The sequence below is a fragment of the Cherax quadricarinatus genome, chromosome 4 (genome assembly GCF_038502225.1).
Source record: "Cherax quadricarinatus isolate ZL_2023a chromosome 4, ASM3850222v1, whole genome shotgun sequence".
NCBI lineage: Eukaryota > Metazoa > Arthropoda > Malacostraca > Decapoda > Parastacidae > Cherax > Cherax quadricarinatus.
The window spans coordinates 73,726,377-73,753,458 of record NC_091295.1 but is presented as its reverse complement, the minus strand read 5'-3'; the positions used below and the strand labels follow the sequence as shown (position 1 = coordinate 73,753,458).

General features: G+C 38.8%; 1 protein-coding gene across 4 annotated transcripts in view; it reads right to left on the bottom strand.

The window, feature by feature from the left end:
• LOC128684322 (E3 ubiquitin-protein ligase RAD18-like) overlaps positions 1–26,403 on the bottom strand; it is a 42,534-nt gene extending 16,131 nt beyond the window's left edge. Inside the window, exons 1-10 of one of the 4 annotated variants that reach the window (XM_070097978.1) lie at positions 26,367–26,403; positions 23,557–23,662; positions 23,065–23,143; positions 22,427–22,559; positions 12,080–12,319; positions 11,442–11,666; positions 11,090–11,233; positions 5,694–5,834; positions 2,933–3,050; positions 39–99 (exon numbers count right to left, since the gene is read on the bottom strand). In XM_070097978.1, the coding sequence (XP_069954079.1) occupies positions 39–99; positions 2,933–3,050; positions 5,694–5,834; positions 11,090–11,233; positions 11,442–11,666; positions 12,080–12,319; positions 22,427–22,559; positions 23,065–23,143; positions 23,557–23,610 (1,195 nt within the window). In that variant the 5' untranslated portion in view covers positions 23,611–23,662; positions 26,367–26,403. Of the gene's footprint in view, positions 1–38; positions 100–2,932; positions 3,051–5,693; positions 5,835–11,089; positions 11,234–11,441; positions 11,667–12,079; positions 12,320–22,426; positions 22,560–23,064; positions 23,144–23,556; positions 23,663–26,262 lie in introns of all 4 variants that reach the window. The other 3 variants (XM_070097985.1, XM_070097969.1, XM_070097994.1) reach the window with 3 other exon arrangements.
• Positions 26,404–27,082: the final 679 nt, after the last annotated feature.

Here is a 27,082-nt window from a genome sequence, read left to right as displayed (position 1 = left end):
TACCAGTTGATTTTTTCTACTTCGAAAAGACAACTTACTGTATTTTTGTTGCTCTTTTTCAATAACTTCCGGAGCAGTTTTCCTGTCATATGTGAAAATCTGCAAAAGTATAATAATTAATAATATACCTTGTACATATATCAATTACATACACATATTTCATTTTGGTCCTAGGTAGTAGGTTGGTAGACAGCAACCACCCAGGGAGGTACTACCGTCCTGCCAAGTGAGTGTACAACGAAAACCTGTAATTGTTTTACATGATGGTAGGATTGCTGGTGTCCTTTTTTCTGTCTCATGAACATGTAAGATTTCAGGTACGTCTTGCTACTTCTACTTACACTTAAGTCACGCTACACATACATGTATAAGCACATATATACACACCCCTCTGGGTTTTCTTCTATTTTCTTTCTAGTTCTTATTCTTGTTTATTTCCTCTTATCTCCATGGGGAAGTAGAACAGAATTCTTCCTCCGTAAGCCATGCGTGTTGTAAGAGGCGACTAAAATGCTGGGAGCAAGGGGCTAGTAACCTCTTCTCCTGTATACATATTACTAAATGTAAAAGGAGAAACTTTCGTTTTTCCTTTTGGGCCACCCCGCCTCGGTGGGATACGGCCGGTGTGTCGAAAGAAAGAAAGAAAAAGGAGAAACTTTTGTTTTTCCTTTTGGGCCACCCTGCCTCGGTGGGATATGGCTGGTGTGTTGAAAGAAAGAAGAAATAATATACCTTGTATATCAATTACATACACATATTTCATTTTGGTCCTAGGTAGTAGGTTGGTATACAGCAACCACCCATGAAGGTACTACCGTCCTGCCAAGTGAGTGTAAGACGAAAGCCTGTACACCTACCATCCGACTTACGACCTGCTCGACTTACGACCACTTGATTTACGACCTTGTTTTTTATGCCAAATTTCTGGGAAATAAGCAACTATTTGTGTTGTATACAGTGTTTATCCTAAACCTTACAGTATAAAATACAGTACTAACAACATAAAAAGTAAAATAAAACATGAAATACCAAAATAAAACAATAAAATAAAGTCATTACAAAAATGTTTTGTTGATATTCAGTAGTAAAGTTCGACTTACGACCATTTCGACTTACGACCGGTTTCTCGGAACCGAACTCGGTTGTAAGTCGGATGGTAAGTGTAATTGTTTTACATGATGGTAGGATTGCTGGTGTCCTTTCTTCTGTTTCATAAATATGCAAGATTTCAGGTACGTCTTGCTACTTCTACTTACACTTAGGTCACACTACACATACATGTACAAGCATATATATACATACATACCCCTCTGGGTTTTCTGCTATTTTCTTTCTACTTCTTGTTCTTGTTTATTTCCTCTTATCTCCATGGGTAAGTGGAACAGAATTCTTCCTCCATAAGCCATGCGTGTCGTAAGAGGCGACTAAAATGCCGGGAGCAAGGGGCTAGTAACCCTTTCACCTGTATATATTACTAAATGTAAAAGGAGAAATTTTTGTTTTTTCTTTTGGGCCACCCTGCCTTGGTGGGATATGGCCGGTGTGTTGAAAGAAAGAAGAAAGAATTTTTACAATCTCTTTCGTCCCCCTTCCCTTTATATAAAGGGACTATACACGCTCTCTGCTTTCCCTAGGTACCTTCCCCTCTTTCATACATTTATTAAACAAAAATACCAACCACTCCAACACTATGTCCCCCCTGCTTTTAACATTTCTGTCATGATCCCATCAGTTCCAGCTGCTTTACCCCCTTTCATTCTACGTAATGCCTCATGCATAATATTCCATAATTTTGAAACTGGCAAATGATTTGCCAAAACATTTATCTAATTTTAATAAATGATCATAAAAAATAACAAAAAAAAGGCACAATACCGTGACTGGAACGATACACAAATAACCCGCACATAAGAGAGAGAAGCTTACGAAGACGTTTCGGTCCGACTTGGACCATTGACAAAGTCACACTAACCAGAGGTGGAGCAGGACGGCTATATATAGGCAGGAAGAGGTGGTGGTAGTAGTAGTAGTAGTAGTACAAGAATTGTATATAATACCGACAAGATGAAATTAAGACACATGCACAACACGATGGGGATGCCCGGGTGTTGTGCATGTCTTAATTTCATCTTGTCGGTATTATATACAATTCTTGTACTACTGCTACTACTACTACCACCACCTCTTCCTGCCTATATATAGCCGTCCTGCTCCACCTCTGGTTAGTGTAACTTTGTCAATGGTCCAAGTCGGACCGAAACATCGTCGTAAGCTTCTCTCTCTTATGTGCGGGTTATTTGTGTAAGATCATAAAAAAAAGGTCATTCTTTCCCGTCATCCTTATATTCAACTACATACTTTACTGAGTTGCCAGAACATTTATTAATGTAGTTTTTTTTTACATCAAGGAATTTATACAGAAGGGGTTACTAGGCCCTTGCTCCCGGAATTTTAGTCTCCTCTTATGACATGCATGGCTTACAGAGGAAGGATTCTTATCCACTTCCCCATGGAGTGAGTTATATACACAATTTTTTTTTTTTTCAACAAGTCAGCCATCTTCCACTGAGGCAGGGTGACCCAAAAAGAAAAAAAGTCCCCCCCAAAAAATACTTTCATCATCATTTAACACTCACCTCACTCATACATAATCACTGTTTTTGCAGAGGTGCCCAGATACAACAGTTCAGAAGCATATATAAAGATATATAACATATCCCTCCAAACTGCTATAATAACAAAACTATCTAGTGTATAGCATATACAGTACTGTAAATAATATGTTTTCCATGCCAGTACATAACTCATTATGAATTTTAACATTTGGGCACTTGTCTCTCTGATTTTGCAGTATTACATTTTTGTTACGAATCTGATCAAGATATACAAACGTGGAAGAAAAATAAAACATGTCTGAGAAAGTTTAACCCACACTTTGAGAACTGGAGACCCGAGTCTTCTCCCGCTCCTCACGTTCAACCTGGCGCAGAAGCTCAGAAACAGGACGGGGTTCCAATACATCACACTCGGCATTATAAAGTGTTACAAATCTGAAAACACATGAACAGCTTTTTTAACGATACAATGTCTGACAGGGTGAATATCAAAATGGTATACAATACCGTCAGGTTGGTAGGTAAGACACATAGGCAACATTTAGGACATGATCTCTCAGTGGCTGCATTCTAACTACTGCTACTCTGCACCTCTCCTTCCGACAGTATTTTAGTCTCCGCACTGTCGCTTGATCTTCAGATAGTTCCAGACTATGGAGCTGAACTTCTCCAGGCTGAGGGACTGACAACCTCAAATCTACGACTTCAAGGGTGATGGACTGTTTACATCTTCTTCACATCTCTACTGTTCCTGCCTACTTTCTGAACTCAACTGAAGAAGCCTACTGTGTAGGCGAAACGTTTTGGAATAAAGTTGCCTAACTGTTGCCTATGTGGCAGCTCATGGCATTGGGGGAAAAGTGCTCTCGTGGATCGAGTCATGGCTCACTGACAGGAAGCAGAGTGTGTCCATAAATGGGGTTAAATCCGAGTGGGGATCTGTAACAAGTGGCGTTCCACAGGGATCAGTCTTGGGCCCGTTGTTGTTTATAATATATATCAATGATCTTGATGAGGGAATTACTAGTGATATGAGCAAATTCGCCGATGACACAAAGATAGGTAGGATAATTGATTCAAACGTAGATGTTATGGAACTTCAGGAGGATTTAAACAAACTCAATTCTTGGTCAGAAAAGTGGCAGATGCAGTTCAATGTAGATAAATGCAAGGTTCTGAAGCTTGGGAGTGCCCATAACCCTAGTACGTATAAGTTAAATGATGTAGAACTTAGCCATACAGATTGCAAAAAGGACTTGGGGGTTATGGTAAGCAGCAACCTTAAACCAAGACAGCAATGCCTAAGCGTACGTAATAAGGCAAATAGATTACTGGGATTTATATCAAGAAGTGTAAGCAACAGAAGTCCAGAGGTCATACTGCAGCTTTATACATCATTAGTAAGGCCTCACCTAGATTATGCAGCTCAGTTCTGGTCTCCATATTACAGAATGGACATAAATTCGTTAGAAAACATTCAGTGTAGGATGACTAAATTAATACATAGCATTAGAAATCTTCCTTGTGAAGAAAGATTGAAGACTCTTAAGTTACATTCACTTGTTAGACGAAGAATAAGGGGAGACCTGATCGAAGTGTATAAGTGGAAGATAGGTATTAATAAAGGGGATATTAATAAGGTCTTGAGGATGTCTCTCCAAGAGAGAACCCGCAGTAATGGATTTAAATTAGATAAGTTTAGATTTAGAAAGGACATAGGAAAGTATTGGTTTGGAAATAGGGTAGTTGATGAGTGGAACAGTCTACCTAGTTGGGTTATTGAGGCTGGGACTTTGGGTAGTTTCAAATTTAGGTTGGATAAGTACATGAGTGGGAGGGGTTGGATTTGAGTGGGACTTTCACATCAGAGCTTATTTCTTGGGTGGCATTGAAAATTGGGTTGGGCAAATGTTTTGTTAGTAGGATGAATTGTAAAGGACCTGCCTAGTATGGGCCAACAGGCCTCCTGCAGTGTTCCTCCTTTCTTATGTTCTTATGTGTCTTACCTACCAATGATACAATACTAATAATTTTGTTCATAAAATACTAAATAAGTATTACAAAAACTATTTTAATGCTTAATGTCTGTACAGCTTTGGTGACTTTCGGTCATGTAATATTGGCATGTACGCCTTCATTTTTCTACTTTACTCATTCTTAATTAATATTTAAAAATACAGTATGTACAAATAACATGAATTAGCCCCTAATTTTTTTTAAGCACACCACCATCTCGCACCAAGATAGGATGACCTCATTAAAAAGGGAACACATTCACTCTCAATCATTCAATAGCTGCCTTGTCTTATTCTGTAAAACTTCTAGCCAATTAGCCAATACATAACAAATAACAAAAAAGGCACAATACTGTGACTGGAACGATACACAAATAACCCGCACATAAAAGAGAGAAGCTTACGACGACGTTTCGGTCCGACTTGGACCATTGACAAAGTCACACTAACCAGAGGTGGAGCAGGACGGCTATATATAGGCAGGAAGAGGTGGTGGTAGTAGTAGTAGTACAAGAGTTGTATATAATACCGACAAGATGAAATTAAGACACATGCACAACACCCGGGCATCCCCATCATAGACGTTTCACCATCCAGCCAGCCACTGGATGGCGAAACGTCTATGATGGGGATGCCCGGGTGTTGTGCATGTGTCTTAATTTCATCTTGTCAGTATTATATACAACTCTTGTACTACTACTACTACTACTACCACCACCACCTCTTCCTGCCTATATATAGCCGTCCTGCTCCACCTCTGGTTAGTGTGACTTTCTCAATGGTCCAAGTCGGACCGAAACGTCGTCGTACGCTTCTCTCTTTTATGTGCGGGTTATTTGTGTATAGCCAATACATTATAAAAAATATTCTTTATTAGACTTTCCAAGCAATTAAAAGCCCAGAATATACTTTAATTGCAAGTTATATGGACCCTTATATCATTGTTTTTAACACTAGCCATCTCTCACCAAGGAAGGGTGACCTAACAAAGAAAACACTTCCACTATCACTCATTCAATCTCTGCCTTGCCAGAAATATAAAGTTTTTGCTCCCAGTACTTACCTACGATGCCTGTTCATCAATGCTTGTTTATCGCCCTGAGTTGGTAAACCAATATCTTTCAGCTTCTGACGCAACTGCTTCTCTGACAACAAAGAGTACACCAACTTTGCCATAGGTTTGCGTTTCAGAACCTGTTCATGTCTGAAAATAACACAAGAGTGGGTTACCATTTTAACTCTAATAACACTGCACACAAACAGTTTCACAACATACAAAAATAGAAGGCAAAGTTACAAAGCAAAACTCTGCAGCCTAGTCCCTGGGCCAGTTATGAACCTCTGTAATCTTTAGACTACTGCCCACAGGATGGGTATGGGGTGCATAATAAAGATATTAACCCTTACAGGGTTTCCGACGTACTAGTACGGCTTACGCACCAGGGTTATTGATGTACTAGAATGCCTAAATTCTAGCGCCTTCAAATCTAGTGAGAGAAAGCTGGTAGGCCTACATATGAAAGAATGGGTTTATGTGGTCAGTGTGCACAGTATAAAAAAATCCTGCAGCACACAGTGCATAATGAGAAAAAAAAACTCCAACCGTGTTGTTGGTTTAAAACAGCGACTTTGCACTGTATTTTCGTATGGTATTTATGGGTATTCTAGTTTTCCTGGTCTCATTTTATAGAATGAAAGACATATTACAGAAATTGAGATGATTTTGATTGGTTTCATAATGAAAATTACCTTGAAATTGAGCACGAAGTAGTAATGTTCGATTTTTACCAAAGTTCGAAAGTAAACAAATCACGCCAAGTATCCAATACACGTCAACTAGTGAGTCTAATATTCTTCCACAGGTGTACTGACATTATTTATACCATTTCTACACTAATGCAGTAGTCTGCATAACAGTAAATCTACTTTTTGTGAGAATAAAAATTCAAAGTGGAAAGCAAAAGAGATGTAAGAGGGGCATGGGGACGTGACTAATGAACACAGAAAATGTTATTTTAGTGCCAGGAATGTCTGTCTTGTTTACTGTGGACCCTATTTGGAAACTGGCATCTTCTGAAATTTGTGAAATTGGCAAAATTGCCAATTTCTGACCACTTTATTGGATACTTGAAATCGGTAAATGGGTGGTTTCTTGTACTCATTCAACAGAAAAAGTGCAATTCTAATGAAACAGATATGATTTTTGTAGACTAGTACACTGAAATTGGCCGAAAACAGGGCTCAAAATGAGCAAAATCTCCGATGCGTGAACATCGTTGAGACCGCTAACTTAGCGAGAGCACAACTCCATAAGTTTTCCATCAAATTTCATACTTTTGGTGTCGTTAAGATTCTCTATCATTTCATGAGATTTTTTTTTTTTTCTGAAAAATTTTCGACCCTGAGAATGAGTTTAGGAGAGGGCCTCTCGACCCTGAAAGGGTTAAATTAACTAGGTTGCACTGCAATATTTAAACAATTACATTATCTTTGAACATTCAGTGATATGCCAAGTGTTATTTGTACAGGAAATAACTGATCAATTTTTACTGTTTCAATGTAATTTTCTTTTTTTTATTTATTATCACACCGGCCGATTCCCACCAAGGCAGGGTGGCCCGAAAAAGAAAAACTTTCACCATCATTCACTCCATCACTGTCTTGCCAGAAGGGTGCTTTACACTACAGTTTTTAAACTGCAACATTAACACCCCTCCTTCAGAGTGCAGGCACTGTACTTCCCATCTCCAGGACTCAAGTCCGGCCTGCCGGTTTCCCTGAATCCCTTCATAAATGTTACTTTGCTCACACTCCAACAGCACGTCAAGTATTAAAAACCATTTGTCTCCATTCACTCCTATCAAACACGCTCACGCATGCCTGCTGGAAGTCCAAGCCCCTCGCACACAAAACCTCCTTTACCCCCTCCCTCCAACCCTTCCTAGGCCGACCCCTACCCCGCCTTCCTTCCACTACAGACTGATACACTCTTGAAGTCATTCTGTTTCGCTCCATTCTCTCTACATGTCCGAACCACCTCAACAACCCTTCCTCAGCCCTCTGGACAACAGTTTTGGTAATCCCGCACCTCCTCCTAACTTCCAAACTACGAATTCTCTGCATTATATTCACACCACACATTGCCCTCAGACATGACATCTCCACTGCCTCCAGCCTTCTCCTCGCTGCAACATTCATCACCCACGCTTCACACCCATATAAGAGCGTTGGTAAAACTATACTCTCATACATTCCCCTCTTTGCCTCCAAGGACAAAGTTCTTTGTCTCCACAGACTCCTAAGTGCACCACTCACTCTTTTTCCCTCATCAATTCTATGATTCACCTCATCTTTCATAGACCCATCCGCTGACACGTCCACTCCCAAATATCTGAATACGTTCACCTCCTCCATACTCTCTCCCTCCAATCTGATATTCAATCTTTCATCACCTAATCTTTTTGTTATCCTCATAACCTTACTCTTTCCTGTATTCACCTTTAATTTTCTTCTTTTGCACACCCTACCAAATTCATCCACCAATCTCTGCAACTTCTCTTCAGAATCTCCCAAGAGCACAGTGTCATCAGCAAAGAGCAGCTGTGACAACTCCCACTTTGTGTGTGATTCTTTATCTTTTAACTCCACGCCTCTTGCCAAGACCCTCGCATTTACTTCTCTTACAACCCCATCTATAAATATATTAAACAACCACGGTGACATCACACATCCTTGTCTAAGGCCTACTTTTACTGGGAAAAAATTTCCCTCTTTCCTACATACTCTAACTTGAGCCTCACTATCCTCGTAAAAACTCTTCACTGCTTTCAGTAACCTACCTCCTACACCATACACTTGCAACATCTGCCACATTGCCCCCCTATCCACCCTGTCATACGCCTTTTCCAAATCCATAAATGCCACAAAGACCTCTTTAGCCTTATCTAAATACTGTTCACTTATATGTTTCACTGTAAACACCTGGTCCACACACCCCCTACCTTTCCTAAAGCCTCCTTGTTCATCTGCTATCCTATTCTCCGTCTTACTCTTAATTCTTTCAATTATAACTCTACCATACACTTTACCAGGTACACTCAACAGACTTATCCCCCTATAATTTTTGCACTCTCTTTTATCCCCTTTGCCTTTATACAAAGGAACTATGCATGCTCTCTGCCAATCCCTAGGTACCTTACCCTCTTCCATACATTTATTAAATAATTGCACCAACCACTCCAAAACTATATCCCCACCTGCTTTTAACATTTCTATCTTTATCCCATCAATCCCGGCTGCCTTACCCCCTTTCATTTTACCTACTGCCTCACGAACTTCCCCCACACTCACAACTGGCTCTTCCTCACTCCTACAAGATGTTATTCCTCCTTGCCCTATACACGAAATCACAGCTTCCCTATCTTCATCAACATTTAACAATTCCTCAAAATATTCCTTCCATCTTCCCAATACCTCTAACTCTCCATTTAATAACTCTCCTCTCCTATTTTTAACTGACAAATCCATTTGTTCTCTAGGCTTTCTTAACTTGTTAATCTCACTCCAAAACTTTTTCTTATTTTCAACAAAATTTGTTGATAACATCTCACCCACTCTCTCATTTGCTCTCTTTTTACATTGCTTCACCACTCTCTTAACTTCTCTCTTTTTCTCCATATACTCTTCCCTCCTTGCATCACTTCTACTTTGTAAAAACTTCTCATATGCTAACTTTTTCTCCCTTACTACTCTCTTTACATCATCATTCCACCAATCGCTCCTCTTCCCTCCTGCACCCACTTTCCTGTAACCACAAACTTCTGCTGAACACTCTAACACTACATTTTTAAACCTACCCCATACCTCTTCGACCCCATTGCCTATGCTCTCATTAGCCCATCTATCCTCCAATAGCTGTTTATATCTTACCCTAACTGCCTCCTCTTTTAGTTTATAAACCTTTACCTCTCTCTTCCCTGATGCTTCTATTCTCCTTGTATCCCATCTACCTTTTACTCTCAGTGTAGCTACAACTAGAAAGTGATCTGATATATCTGTGGCCCCTCTATAAACATGTACATCCTGAAGTCTACTCAACAGTCTTTTATCTACCAATACATAATCCAACAAACTACTGTCATTTCGCCCTACATCATATCGTGTATACTTATTTATCCTCTTTTTCTTAAAATATGTATTACCTATAACTAAACCCCTTTCTATACAAAGTTCAATCAAAGGGCTCCCATTATCATTTACACCTGGCACCCCAAACTTACCTACCACACCCTCTCTAAAAGTTTCTCCTACTTTAGCATTCAAGTCCCCTACCACAATTACTCTCTCACTTGGTTCAAAGGCTCCTATACATTCACTTAACATCTCCCAAAATCTCTCTCTCTCCTCTGCATTCCTCTCTTCTCCAGGTGCATACACGCTTATTATGACCCACTTCTCGCATCCAACCTTTACTTTAATCCACATAATTCTTGAATTTACACATTCATATTCTCTTTTCTCCTTCCATAACTGATCATTTAACATTACTGCTACCCCTTCCTTTGCTCTAACTCTCTCAGATACTCCAGATTTAATCCCATTTATTTCCCCCCACTGAAACTCTCCTACCCCCTTCAGCTTTGTTTCGCTTAGGGCCAGGACATCCAACTTCTTTTCATTCATAACATCAGCAATCATCTGTTTCTTGTCATCCGCACTACATCCACGCACATTTAAGCAACCCAGTTTTATAAAGTTCTTCTTCTTCTCTTTTTTAGTAATTGTATACAGGAGAAGGGGTTACTAGCCCATTGCTCCCGGCATTTTAGTCGCCTCATACGACACGCATGGCTTACGGAGGAAAGATTTTCTTGCCAATATAAAATACGACATTCAATTAAAGTATTTCTACTATGATCAAGATATATACAAATTATGAGACGATGAGCTTCAATAAAGGAACTTATTATAATCATGAACAATGCTAAAACAAATACTAAAAATATGAGTAACAGTAAAAATAATAATACAGTAATAATAATATAAGAAGTATACAGAACCCAGCATGCTTTCAGATGTTGCTAAAATTATCAATATATTTTGTTTGATTCTTTCTGCATGTCCTAACTAACTCAACAACCCTTCTTTTCTTTTGCATTACTGTATAACTTTTTACATCACTGAATTTAGTTTCTCCATTCCTTATTTAATACTAAAAATTCAATTCACTTTCATCTCAGAGAAGACCCTTCCACTGCCTCCAACATCATCTTCACTTCAGCATTTAAAGGCTATTCATCACACCCATACAAAATCATAGCACCACTCCCATTATGGCCTTATCTGACCAATTTTTTTTTTTTTTTTTTGCTGAAGACTCTTCGACTCTTCCTGATCCTACTCTATAATTTATCTCATCCTTCTTAAACCAAAAATGAACTTAAAATTATAGCAACTAACACTTCTACAACATCTCCTTCCTCAATGCGTCGAAGACAGGCATCAAGATGAATGTTTATATTTCTCTCTAACACTGCAACACCACATACAGGGCATGGAACACGACTTCCATCTTGATTGCTACCTTCACTGCTAGCGTTGGTGCTGAAAATATATTGATAACTAAAAATACAACATTCTGTAAAATAATTATCATCTTGTAGATAAATGGCACAAAGAAATGTTGCACATGTGTTGAGTTTATCAATTGTCATTTTGATTACTGTTTTACATAAACAAGAATAACAAAGTATCTATTAGCAGTGTGAACTGATAAATTGATAATTGCACTTTTAAAGGTAAAATTAATTACCCATGAGTAAGTATAGAAAAATATCCAGAAGCACTCTGAGCTGAAGGTGACTGTGAAGTGGACATCCATGATGCAGATGAACTACCCAGGGGAGACTTCATGTTGGTCTGGTTCTTGGAAGTGCTCCCACTGCTGCTGCTGCCTCTTAGTGGTGTGCTGCCTTGGCCTGATAAGATGTTTTTTCCTAAACTTCTCTTGGGTGTGACACTGATGTCTTTGTCAGTCCTGATTAGAAAAGACAGAGATAAAAAATTAACCTAACACAGTACATCAAAGTAATGCAAATTAACCTTACACAGTACAGTTATCTAAGTAATGCTTTAAGCTCACAACTGGCATGTAGAGTACTACGCTCAATAATAACCCACATGGAAACAGAAACTCAGGAGATTAATTAATCTGTATATTTCGACCTCCTTCTGGGATCCTCTTCAGCAAATCTGTTAAAACAATTTTCCTCATTTTTTTCATAACTCAAATTAAAAGTATGTAGACTTGTACATTAGGTTTAATATATACAATGTACTATGTGTTTAATTTTAACTGCTTGCCTTGTCTACAGATGCATGTATCAAAGCTATCACAGGTATGAAGCAAGCATGCAGTACCTAAATGAAAACTGTAGACTGCTTACAAACCTTGGGGAAAATGGGAAATTCTTCATAGGTGAAAACTCTTTTTGCAAGGATATTCTGTCCTGTCCAGTGTTACCCATGCGTTTGGGAGTTGTGGCACTTGTAGCAATGGAGGCATGACTATTTTTACTGCTACTAACAGAAGTAAAATTTTCCTTAGTAATCACCTCAGAATCATTCTTCTCCAAGTAACCAGTAATAACACCTCCCTTTGATGCCTGACTCAAGCAAGCCACTTTATCCCTGCATGGAGTAAATTATATCATTAATTTCTACACCTCACCATAAAATGTGAATGAGGAGTGAATATTTAAAAAAAAAAACATGTACTGAGAGAGCTAAACATTTTGTGGGTAAAGTACAAATTTTTTTTATTAAAAATAAGTTACATTCCTGAATATCAGTGTAAGCTATGTCTGAAAATTTTCAAAACACCTATTGCTAAATTTAATCAGCTGTTTCTTCCCAAAGAGAGGGTGACCCATACCAGATATCTCATCACTCATTCAGTAGCAATGTTGAAACAGGCAACAAAAATTTAGTAATAATGGTATATATACGAACAAAATGTTAGGAAAATGGACATAGATATAACTAATGTGCTTTTTATTTTGGCATCTGTGTTCATTTACCTAACAAAAAAAATTTAGAGTTTGTGGTTTATCACAGTTTCACTAAAGGCAATGATCTCTGGATTTCTTTCTATTCAGCAGCCTCACTGCCTATCATCTGCACAGATCACCCACATATCCTTTACACCAGAGATGTACAACATTTTCAGTTATGAAATATTAATGATTGAAAAACAAAGTATGCAAGGTACAGTTTGTAAACTGAGTGAAGCCAAAGGAAGATATTCCGTGTCACAAATCAGCAGTACTAAGTTTGATTTTTTACACAAAACATTGGGGGCGACAACTGTACCCATCTGGAGCCACACATTGTAGATCCCTACTCTAGAACAATTTACTGTAAAAATCAATAAATACTGTTGAACTGATTTGCCATTCTTTCATATTCTTGTAATTTCTAACAGATGCCAGATTCATTCATGCTACATTCATGTGGCTTATCTTCTACCTAAGCAACTCCTCAAAGCTTATCCAAGATACTTAATTTCTTCTATATCATAAGAATTATGTTTAATCTCTGGACTTCCAACACCGTTAGCAACTCACTTAGGTGCCATGGTTAATAGGCAGAGACATTAAGTGATGAGGGTTGCAGTAATATACAAAACTGACCATTAAAGGTAAGGTCAATGATGTATGTATAGGTTTAGGTGGAATGGTTGTGTCAGTGGTAACATGAGACAAAAGAGAAGATGCCAACTGCTGGACAGGAAAACATGCGAAATGCTGATTAATAAGACATAATTTAATGTGAAGTGCTCTAGGACCAATTTGCAGCCTTGCCATGTATCTGACTACAGCCTCTCCTCACCTAACGACGAGGTTCTGTTCCTAAGACCACATCAGTAAACAAATTTGTCGCTAAGTGAGGAGCATACTACAGGTCCTCCATCACAAATCCAGCACCATTGGGACCTGTAGTGTGCCGGATTACTGAGTTTGCCAGATTACAGAGTGGTTAGGTTAGAATACACTTAATAAAATTAACCAACTTGACTTACACAAAGTTCATTAAACATCGGCAAAAATCGAACATTTCTGCTACTTTGAGCTCAATTTCAAGGTACTTTTCAACATGAAAGCAATCAAAATCATATCTAATTCTGTAATATATCTTCCATTCTATCAAATGAGACCAAAAAAACGAGAATACAACCATAAAAACCATACGAAAATATACCACAAAGAGGCGGCTAATGGCTGAGAAGTGAACTCCCTTATTTATCGTCCATCTTTTTTATTTTTGGTGTAGGTTAAGAAGCATCTTTCAATCATACACTGCCCAAGTTTCAGTGAGATAACCCAACAAACAACTGAGAAAAAAACAATATTTACCAAAAATCATGGCAAGTCCAAGCCAGGTACTGGAAATAAGTCACTTTGTCTGACTTTTTTGGGTTATCCTAGGTTCTCTATACATACGCTGCTATGTATGATAATCTATGTAACTGTATTTGTGTATAGTACCTGAATAAACTTACTTACTTCTAGTCTGTCGACTGAGTACAAGAAACCGCCATTCACCTATTTCAACTACCCAATAAAGTGGTCAGAAATTGGCAATTTGGCCAATTTCACTGATGCCAATTTCAAAACAGGGTCCAGAATAGACAATGCAGACATTCCTGGCAATAAAATAACATTTTCTCTTTTCATTAGTCATGGCTCCAGGCCCCTCTTATATTACTCTTGCTTACCATTTGGAATTTTTATTCGCACACAAAAATAGAAGATTTACTGTTATGCAAACTGCTGCATTATTATAATAATTGTATAAATAATGTCAACCCATCCATAACTCTATGTTGGAATTTGGACCGGCATAGCTGACGTTAGTGACATACTACTATATTATAGTAAGCCACTTGTTATGCAGAGTATTTCAAGCAAATTAGGTCAGTGTCCCAGGATGTGACCCATACCAGTCGACTAACACCCAGGTACCCATTTACTGATGGGTGAACATAGACAACAGGTGTAAAGAAACACGCCCAATGTTTCTACTCTGGCTGGGAATCGAATATTTACCAAAAATCACATATGGCTAACCCAAGCCAGGTACTAGAAATAAGCCACGTTATCTGACTTTTTTTGGGCTATTCTACGTTCTCTACACATATGCTGCTATGTGTGGTAATCTACATAGAGAAAATAGCTTTTTTGTTTCAGGTTTATGGTGTAGTACGAGTGTATATCACAGTTAGCCCTGTGCTACACTCCGTTTTCTCTAATATAAGCCCCAAGACAGGCATAGGAGAATCGTACTTGTATCGCGTATCCTCTTCATACCTCTGTCGAACTGCTCGGTATTATGCCAAATATTATTCATTCTGGAGTATTTAACATGTTTTATGTTATTTATATTGTTTATTATGTCATATTAGATCAATTTTGATAGGCAATAAGCTGTAGTGTTGATATTAGCGTAATAATAAAGCATATTCCCCTGCATCACGAGACTGAGCTCATAGCAACCGACAGTGGCTTCAAAGCCACCTTATCTTTAATGGACAATGTACTGTGTAGGTGCTTTACACAACAAAAAGCATTTCTTTTATTCATTGGAACCATGGCTAGGGCTAAAAGTAAGCAAGTTATAACAATAAATGGAGAAAAAGAAATTAGAATAACTTATGCAGCAAGTAGCGCCATCAAACAGTACCAGCAGGTTGGTGTGGCAACCCTGGAAATTTGAAATTATGCTAGCCGAAATTGGTGCCAAATAACTCAAGGAACCGAATAAGTGATTGCCGGATTTGTGATGGCGGACCTGTATAATGCTAGTGGGCTTGTGTCAACCATCTTTGATATTACATGTATTTTAATGTTACCTTTGCACCATTTATAACATTTCTATTATATTTTTAAATGTTTATACAACAGTGTACTGTATATTGTAATGAACAGAATTGAGGGAATCAGCTCTAATATGTACAGTGGAACCTCGGCTTACAAGTGCCCCACCATGCTCGGTCGATTTTTTTGTTTCTGGATACGAGCAAAAATTCAGGATGCGAGCTTTCCCCTCAAACAACTTTTTTTTAGACCTCCAGATCTTACAAAAATAAAAGTGAATATATAATTGTAGTTCACTGTCGTGATGTATTATGTTGTTTTTACTGCTTATGACTATAATTGCAACAGCAATAATAGTATTTCTTACATTAAATTGAGGGTGCTGGTGTTTGTCATTGACTGTAAAGAGAGTGGAGTGTTATGCTGTGGCCCTACTGGGCTAATGTGGATGGTAGAGGTACTGGTACTGAAGTCTATGGTTATGCTGGAGTGTGCATAAATTCTGTAATGGATTTCTGTTCTGTCTTACCCTGTAGTACATTATACAACTGATGGTGAGGCATCAGCTGCTCTAGACACTGTTTCAGGGTCCTCTTCAGTGAAAAAGTCTAACTTTAAGTCATTCAGTAAGTCAGTCAAGTCATTCAGACAGTCACGTCAGTAAGTCAGTTAAGTTATTCAGTCAAGTCAGTAAGTCAGTTAAGTTATTCAGTCAAGTCAGTAAGTCAGTCAAGTCTGTAAGTCATTCAGTCAAGTCAGTAAGTCAGTCAGTCAAGTCAGTAAGTCAGTCCAGTCAATAAGTCAGTCAAGTAAATCAGTAAGTCAGTCAGTTAAGTCAGCCAGTCAAGTCAGTAAGTCAGCCAGTTAAGCCATTCAGTCAAGCCATTAAGTCAGTCAGTCAAGTCAGTAGGTCAGTCAGTCAAGTCAGTAAGTCATTCAGTCAAGCCAGTAAGTCTTTCAGTAAGTCAGTAACTCAGATGCTATGCCCAATATCTCTTCCCCACTATCAACCACCAATATTTCTTCTCCAAGGTAAATGCTGTAGTACGTACTACATAATTTCTTTACATTGTTTATTATGGCACATTAGATGAATTGTGATAGATAAATAAGCCGAAGAGTTGATATTAGAGAAATACTGAAGTATTTTGTCGTGCCTGGAATTCCTCTGAAACAGATTAATGCCATTTCAATTAATTTAAATGAGGAAAATCGACTCAACATACGAGCAAATCGGGATACAGGTTGGCCATCACTAATCTGGCATCACTGGGACCTGTAATGTGCCGGATTAGTGAGTTTGCCAGATTACAGAGTAGTTAGGTTAGAATACACTTAATAAAGTTAACCAAGCTGAGCTATTTCATACATTTCGGCCTTTCTTTGATTAGTTTATCCTGCAGCATGTAAACATTCATTATTTCTTGTTCACTTATAAAACTGTGTTGCTCTAGACATTTTAGTAGTTCGCTTGTCAATTGAATTAACCTATTAATAAAGACTTTCTGCTACATCTTCCTCATTTTCATCACTGCTTTCTCCTCCACTGGCTTGCTGCTGTGGCTTTACAACCATCTGTACAATTTCTGATTCAGTATAATGGTGAAATTTGAAATTATACTAGCCAAAATTAGTGCCGGATTACTGATGGAACTGGATAACTGATTGCTGGATTTGTGATGACCGGCCTGTATGAGCAAGGTCATGGAACAGATTAAACTCGTAAGCTGAGGTTCTACTGTATATTATTTAGGTATGCATACTGGTAAGAGAGCCCGTCGTAAGTCCGAGTCGTCGGTAAACAAGTATGTCGTTAAGTGAGGAGAGGCTGTACCCAGTTTATTCAGTGATAAGCAATACTGCATTTTAGTCACCCTATAAAAACTACAGTTGCAACAACTATGCACTATAAAGATACATGGTACTGTATATAAAAAGTTTACTGTATGTCAAATAACTCATGTAAATACAGAGCTCACGTTATGCGCTGAAAATGCAAAAATTTGAAAAAAATCTTATTACTACTGTCTCCGAAAAGATAAAATTTACCAGTCTTAACCCTTTCAGGGTTTCGGCCATACTAGTACGGGTTACGCGCAGGGGTTTTTGACGTACTAGTGCGCATAAATTCTAGTGTCTTCAAATCTCATGGGAAAAGGCTGGTAGGACTAGATGTGAGAGAATGGGTCTGTGTGGTGGGTGTGCGCAGTAGAAAAAAAATCTGGGACCCAGTGGCGCATTGTGGGAACGCCATTTTAGTTCACTTTGTCCACCATGCCTCGCGGTAAGAAGCTCCTCACTCCTCGGCGAACTGGGACACTTTTGTTCCCCAGTGATAGCTCTAATACAGATGGAAGTGCCAGTGAAGATGAGTTTCAAGGTTTTGGTGAGGTTTTGACCGAAACTAATGACCATAACATCGGTAATAGTGAGGAAAACCCAGACGACCCTCAGCCTTCCACCTCTGGTGCTGGGCCGTCTTGTTCACACTTAATTGTACCAGAATCAAAGAGGAAACTCCTATTTTCCCAAATCCCAGACTCAGATGTGAGCATTTGTGATGATAGTGAGAGTGATTATGAACTACAAGCTCTTCAAACTAGTTCCAGTAGTGATAGTGAAGTGCAATATTCCCCAGTGAAGCGTCAGTATATACGACGATATATGCGCTCTGGTAGTGTGCCATATGCTATTCCAAGGGGAAGGAGTACATCTCGGAGTACATCCCATGGCTGTACAACAGGAACTGACAGTGAAAATGACAATGATACTGTTGCAATTGGAATGGAAAATGTGCATGGTGGTGGTAATGGTGGTGCCGGCCGTGAGGCACCAGCAGTGGGCCATGCTGCCACCCACGCCGCTGCCACCCACGCCGCTGCCACCCACGCCACTGCCACCCACGCCACTGCCTCAGGTGATCTATAACAAAGGCCACCACACCAGCCTCCACAACCACAACCTCCACAACCACAACCACCTGTCATTGTCCAGTACCCACCAGCAGACCGCACCTGGGATTGGCAGGAAGCTGTCAATTTTGTTCCAAATCCCCACCAGTTTGATGACAGCCGAAGTGGAATACGGCCATGTTATACACTGGGAAACAATGCCGGTGAACTGGAATGTTTCGAGTTATTCTTTGACGAACCCCTGATGGAAAGTATTGTCATGGAAAGCAACACATACTACGAGTACACCATGACAAACACAATGCTTTCACCAAAATCACGTCTACACCAGTGGAAGGAGACAACTGTGACTGAGATGTACCTTTTCTTTGCCACAATAATGTTTATGCCACATGCGTATAAGCACAGTGTGAAATCATACTGGTCAACAGACCGCCTGATTGCAACCCCAGGTTTCAGGGACATAATGCCAGTGAATCGATTTGTGCTACTGTTACGTATGCTTCACTTCTCAGACAAAACCAGGCCTGACAGAAACAACAGGCTATATAAGATTAGGCATGTGTTTGTGTATCTGAAAGAGAAATTCAACATGTATTTTTATCCCTTCAGGAAGCTTGTAATTGACGAGTCTTTGATTCTGTTCAAAGGAAGACTCTCTTTCAAGCAGTACATACCAAGCAAGAGGAAACGCTTTGGTATAAAGTTGTTGGTGCTTTGTGATTGTTACAGTGGTCTGGTATTGGACATTAATGTGTACACTTGAAGTTATACATTGCAAAATACCAGGAAGTTATTGGGCATCTCTGGTGATGTGGTTAGAACAATGATAGAACCGTACCTTGGTAAGGGACATATATTATATACAGATAACTGGTACACAAGCCCCACACTCAGTGATTTTTTTGCGAGTGAACATGACAGATGTGTGTGGCACAGTGCATGCAAATCGGAAATATATGCCCAGGTTTGACGCTGGCACTCATAGAGGTGAGGTGCAGGCGTTTGCTGCCAATGACATCATGGCATTTCGGTGGCATGACAAACGAGATGTCACACTGTTGTCATCAGTTCACCCTAATGAAATGGCAGACACTGGCAGGCAGCATAGAGAAAGCAATGAACCCATTCTAAAACCTGCAGCTGTGATTGATTACACCCTCAATATGCATTCTGTGGACAAATGTGACATGCAGATTGGGTTTGCTGATTGTGGTACATAAAACTCTTTTTCCATCTTCTGGACATTTCCATGCTGAATGCTTATAATATGTATAAGATGAGGACCAGAAACAAACCACCGTATGGCGAATTCTGTTTGTCTGTCAGACAAATAGTATTCAAGTACCAAGGAACAACACCTTCAATAGACCACCCACCAAATTTTCAACAACTTCCTTCTCGTTTGAAGCATGGTGATCACTTCCTGGTAAAACTGCCTGCTACTGCTTTCAAGAAAAAGGCTCAGAAGAGGTGTTACGTCTGTGCACATAGAAAAAAGCGCCCACAACAACGCAGAGATACTCGTTTTATGTGTGAGGAGTGTAAAACACCACTGTGCATGACACCATGTTTCAAAGAGTTCCACAGGCTGCAGAACTTCTAGAAACATTCCCTGTGACTGTATATGTGTATATAAAATATAGAAAAATAGTAATAAACAACATTTCAAATCGTTTGTTTGTGTAAATATTTTCTGTAAACAAAACAATGACAACAGTGTTTATGCCGTTATTGTGTAGTATTGAAAAAGAAATAACTTACAAAATACTGATCATATTGGTCTCAGAGGCCATAAAAGTCACTTGGAAAAAGAAAAATTAAAAAATAATAGAAAATAGTACATAAAACACTAAATAAAAGAATACCGGGTGACGGCAGTCGGCGATGTTACCACATGATGCTCATTTTTTGTAAACTTCACGCCTCCATATCTCGGTAAGTATTGATGGTAAAAATTTTTTGTTTAGCTTATAATGTTTAGAAAAAAAAAAAAAATTTTTTCATAAGAAAAAATAATTTTTTTTTTTTTGAAATTTGGCCGACCCTGAGAACAAGTCTCTGACAGGGCCTGTCGACCCTGAAAGGGTTAACCCTTTGACTGTCGCAACCCCCAATCCTGAGGTGTCTCCTGGTGTCGCAAAATTTAAAAAAAAAAAAAATTATTTTTTCTTATGAAATGATAGAGAATCTTTTCCCGATTGTAATGACACACAAAAAAAAACGAAATTTGATGGAAAACTGACGGAATTATGCTCTCGCAAAGTTAGCGACCTCGGCGCTGTTTACAAATCGGCGATTTCGCCCACTTTGAGCCCTATTTTCGGCTAATTCCATTGTTCCAGTCGCCCAAACTCATAGCTATTTCTTTAGAACTCCATTTTTTTCTATCGATTGAGTACAAGAAACTGCCCATTTACTGATTTCAACTACCTAATAATGTGGTCAGAAATTTGCAATTTGGCCAATTTCACGAAAACTAAAAAATATGACAATTTCAAAATAAGGTCCAGAATGAACAATGCAGACATTCCTAGCTCTAAAATAACATTTTCTTTGCTCATCAGTCATGTCTCCAGGCCCCTCTGATATTACTCTTGCTTTCTATTTTGAGTTTTTATTCAAACAAAAAATAGAAGACTTACTATTATGCAGACTACTGCAATACTGTAATAATTGTATAAATAACATCAACCCATTCATGACTGCATATTAGAATGGCTAGTTGGACATTTATTGGACAATGGCATCATTTGTTTACTTTTGAACATTGGCAAAAATCAAACATTTCCCCTACTTTGAGCTCCATTTCAAGGTTCTTTTTATAGTAAAATCAATCAAAATCACCTCTATTTTTATAATATGTTTTCCATTCTATCAAATGAGACCAAGAAAACGAGAATACAACCATAAATACTATACGAAAATAGACCACAAAGTCGGCATTTTAATTAAAAAAAACGGTCAGTTTTTTTTTTCTCATTACCTGGAGTTTACCTGGAGAGAGTTCCGGGGGTCAACGCCCCCGCGGCCCGGTCTGTGACCAGGCCTCCTGGTGGATCAGAGCCTGATCAACCAGGCTGTTACTGCTGGCTGCACGCAAACCAACGTACGAGCCACAGCCCGGCTGGTCAGGAACCGACTTTAGGTGCTTGTCCAGTGCTAGCTTGAAGACTGCCAGAGGTCTGTTGGTAATCCCCCTTATGTATGCTGGGAGGCAGTCGAACAGTCTCGGGCCCCTGACACTTATTGTATGGTCTCTTAACGTGCTAGTGACACCCCTGCTTTTCATTGGGGGAATGTTGCATCGTCTGCCAAGTCTTTTGCTTTCGTAGCGAGTGATTTTCATATGCACTGCGTGCTCCAGGATTTTTTTTATATGGTGCACACTGACCACACAGACCCATTCTCTCACATGTGGGCCTACCAGCTTTCTCCTGCTTGATTTGAAGCCGCTAGAATTTATGAGTATATATACGTCAAACACGGTACCTCGTAAGACGTATATATACGGCCGCGACAGTCAAAGGGTTAAGAGATGGGGCAGAACAAACTGTGTGTACCATGAAGATTAATATACAAAAAACATTTAGCACAGTATACTATATACACCTACCATCTGACTTACGACCTGCTCGACATATGACCACTCGACTTATGACCATGTATTTTATGCCAAATTTCTGAGAAATACACAACTGTTTGTGTTGTACACAATGTTTATCCTAAACCTTACTGTATAAAATACAGTGCTAACAGCATACAAAGTAAAGTAAAAAATGAAATACCAAAATAAAACAATAAAATAAAATCATTACAAAAGTGTGATGCTGATATTCAGTAGTAAGGTTCGACTTACGTCCATTTTGACTTATGACCAGTTGGTCGGAACCAAGCTCGGTCGTAAGTTGGATGATACCTGTATTTCACATATTTTCACAAAACTCTAAAAGTCAATGATACAAAGATGAAAATATTAGAGGAGACAGTAAATTTTAAGCTTTGATTACCTTAACATTGAAAACAAGCTGATAATCTCATCCACAAGTCTATTGTTCCGTAAATGTTGAGTAGTGGTTTCTTGAAAGCAGGCAGGGCATTGTGTTTTGTAGGACAAATACTGCCGAATGCAGAGTGAACAATCTGCAATATAAAATTCAATGATAATTAAAACACTGCATTAAAAATTATTGCACAAGACTTAAAAATAACCATCATAATTAGAAAAATTAATCTACTACATCATTCATCCACTATTAAAATTCTAGCTACTAGAGGGTTACACAGGCATACCAAGATTACAACAAAATATAATAAAGCCACTATTAAAATATATTAAGTAAAGGAGAGTAGATTAAGATAGCCATATTGGAAGAATACTGTACTTCATAACTGCTAAGTTGCTTAAACTGACAACTTGACAGTGACACAATGAACCCCATCCGTTCTTTCCTTTCATGTCTCAACAATTTCAATTACAGTACATTACACATAACCCACACATGGTCTGACTTAGACCATTTACAAGTTAATGTGACTTGTAAATGGTCCAAGTCAGACCAAAATGTCATCATAAGCTTCTCTCTCCTATGTGCAGGTTATTGTGCCTTTTTTGTTCATTACAGTGTACACTGTATTCAAAACTCACAGTTATGAGAGCAAGCTGTCACCATGGATGTTGCCATTAACTCGTAGCAGATACCACACCTCAGCAACTCGTCCATTTGCTGTAGATTCAAAAAACAATTTCCAAGGTTATCTAGTGACTCCATGATTCTAAGAAAAGTTAAGTATACTATAGCAATTAAACAGAATTATGAGTGAAAACACAATAAGGTTTTTGGCTGGATATGGATAAGGAAGAGTTCAAGTTTCTAGTTTCACAAAAGGACTGATGATTGTAGATAATATTGCATAGAACAAAAAATATTACTTTTGTTGCTACCAGACTATTATACCTCAATTTAATGGACTAACAGAGAGAAGCAGTGATCAGTAATGACAATTCTGGTGAAGTGCAATTCTGCAGCCAACAGATTTGGTCTGTTATTGTATTATCAACTGACACTGGATTTTTTCCTATATTCTGGAAGTCTGATGTGTTAAATTGAGGGTTTACTCTAGTACTTTGGTTACCAACCTTCAGCTGTGGGATGCTGGAGGGCCAAGGGATGGACATCTCAGCTTCCATCATTGCTTCACATCACATTCTAAGGAAGCACTCATTTAATGCAAGTCCTGTAAATCTATATGGAGTGTAATAATTACATTTACTTTTTATGTATTGTATAAATTTTATTGCAGACAAGATATATACCTACAAATTTTCCCCCTCATGTTTTTTAATATGTGCATTATTTATCTTTATTCTTATTTTCCAATGGGTACATTATTTATCTTTATTTTCAAGTGAATGTTTTTAGATTTAGTCTCAAAATGCTCTGCATAACTATGGGCTTTCTGCATGCACAACTAAATGCTGAAATGAAATTATTATTATTATTATTATTATTATTATTATTATTATTATTATTATGTACTGCATATGGTCTTATTAATATTAAGTGTGTCATCATTCAGACTGATATCCTTTAACAGAGTTCCACAATGGAGATTAAGAGAGAGAGAGTAGTAGCATGCAAGGATCAAGGCTGACCAGTAAGCAACAAAGTGCAGATAAGTGAGGAGAAATAAGAATGGAGGGGGGAGGACCCATAACAAGAGACTTTTCACATCACTTGCCACTTCATGCAAATATTACAATAATCATGGTGGAGTGCTAAACATGTAGGGGTCATACAAGGCTTGATAAATGAAAGGAAAAATTCTTCATTCCAAGGGAAGAATTCCTTGGATCAGAAGCCCCTCACCGGCTTCGAGGAACCTTCCTAGGGTGGTGGGAAGGATCTGACGGATGTATAAGATACTAATAATAATTCAGATGCTTTATTTCAGCATTATACAAAGTTTGTATAGAGATAGGTGACATTTAGGAGTGCATGCAAAAAGCCCCTTAATACACAGAGCATTTTGGGCAAACTTAAGCCTGTCTCAAGATTAATAAGGCCCATGACCATGGCTTGTGGTATGGTACGGTGGCCCATGGCCTGGTAGGTAACGCTCTTGCTTCACACACTGAGCATCTGTGGTTTGATCCCCAGAAAATGTAAAAACATCAGGCATATTTCCTTACACCTGTTAGTGGGTGTTAATGGACTGGTGTGGGTGGCATCCTGGGGGACAAGACTGAGGACCACAATGGAAATAAGACAGACAGTCCTTGATGATGCACTGACTTTCTTGGGTTATCCTGGGTGGCTAACCCCTCAGGGTTAAAAATCCAAACAAAATCTTAACTAACTGATTTTTCATATATACGGCCTCTAAGAGGTTAAGGAATTACGAGGAACACAAGAGAACTGATTAGCACATTAATACATTCCATACAACTTTTATCAAGTTTAATTGCGGCTCAGAGGTAACTGGAGTCTCCATGAATTTACCAGCTGATGGAGATGGAGGTTACAGTGCACCAGAGCTACTCCACACTGAACCCTGCATCCAGAAGTGTTCTGGACGACAATATACCAACAAGAAGGATGTACAGCATTATACCCAGGAGTCCAGGAGGGCAATATACCGCCTAGGTTTACCTGGAGAGGGTTTTGGGAGTCAATGCCCCTGCGGCTTGGTCTGAGACCAGGCCTCATGGTGGATCAGGGTATGATCAACCAGGCTATTACTGCTGGCTGCATGCAAGCTGACGTACAAACCACAGCCCGGTAGGTCAGGTGCTGACTTTAGGTGCCTGTCCAGCTTGATGTATAACTGTACACAGGAGTTCAGAAGAACAATATACCAACAAGACTGACATACAGCATTATACCTAGGAGTCCAGGACAATATACCAACAAGACTGGCATACAGCATTATACCCAGATATCCTAGACAATATACCACTGAGGCTGACGTATAAGTGTCCTGGACAATATACCAACAAGACTAACATAGAGCATTATACCCAGATATCCTGGACAATATACCACTGAGACTGACGTATAAGTGTCCTGGACAATATACCAACAAGACTAACATACAGCATTATACCCAGATATCCTGGACAATATACCACTGAGGCTGACGTATAAGTGTCCTGGACAATATACCAACAAGACTAACATACAGCATTATACCCAGATATCCTGGACAATATACCACTGAGACTGACGTATAAGTGTCCTGGACAATATACCAACAAGACTAACATAGAGCATTATACCCAGATATCCTGGACAATATACCACTGAGACTGACGTATAAGTGTCCTGGACAATATACCAACAAGACTAACATACAGCATTATACCCAGATATCCTGGACAATATACCACTGAGGCTGACGTATAAGTGTCCTGGACAATATACCAACAAGACTGACGTATAAGTGTCCTGGACAATATACCAACAAGACTGACGTATAAGTGTCCTGGACAATATACCAACAAGACTGACATATAAGTGTCCTGGACAATATACCAACAAGACTAACATACAGCATTATACCCAGATATCCTAGACAATATACCAACAAGACTGACGTATAAGTGTCCTGGACAATATACCAACAAGACTGACGTATAAGTGTCCTGGACAATATACCAACAAGACTGACATATAAGTGTCCTGGACAATATACCAACAAGACTGACGTATAAGTGTCCCGGACAATATACCAACAAGACTGACGTATAAGTGTCCTGGACAATATACCAACAAGACTGACGTATGTGTCCTGGACAATATACCAACTAAGTTACATACACAATATACCACACAGGTTAACTTACATACACAGTATACCACTCAGGTTAAGATATATACACAATATATCCCTCAGGTTAAGGTATATATAATAATTTTAAAGCAGCAGATATACGTCACTTTTCCTCACTTTTGTTTACATTTACTCCCGCCTCAACACACTTCATATACATCTTTTACAATCTCCATAATTATTATAAAACCTATAATTAACTGAACGTTTACATATTTATCTCAATATTATTTTAACCGGTAAGACTATTTGTAAGTTCTAGACTTTAAATAATAAGATATTACAAGGCCCTTACTGGAAATAAGTCACTGATTTTTTGGGTTATTTTAGGTAATTTACATATATATTACCATATAATATAAATGTACTTATGTGTACTTGTAACTAAATAAACTTACTGTTCTGCCGTCTTCATACTTATTTGTTAATTTAATTCCCCCCCCCGGCAATATTTATTAAAACTATCTAATAATAATAATACTAATAATAATAATATGTTTATTTAGTACAAGACCATAGTTAATATCAATGACATATTACTATATAGAAAGTCCTTTGTTATGCTGAGCATTTCAGGCACATTAGGTCAGTGTCCCAGGATATGACCCACACCAGTCCACTAACACCCAGGATATGACCCACACCAGTCCACTAACACCCAGGATGTGACCCACACCAGTCCACTAACACCCAGGATGTGACCCACACCAGTCCACTAACACCCAGGATGTGACCCACACCAGTCCACTAACACCCAGGATGTGACCCACACCAGTCCACTAACACCCAGGATGTGACCCACACCAGTCCACTAACACCCAGGATGTGACCCT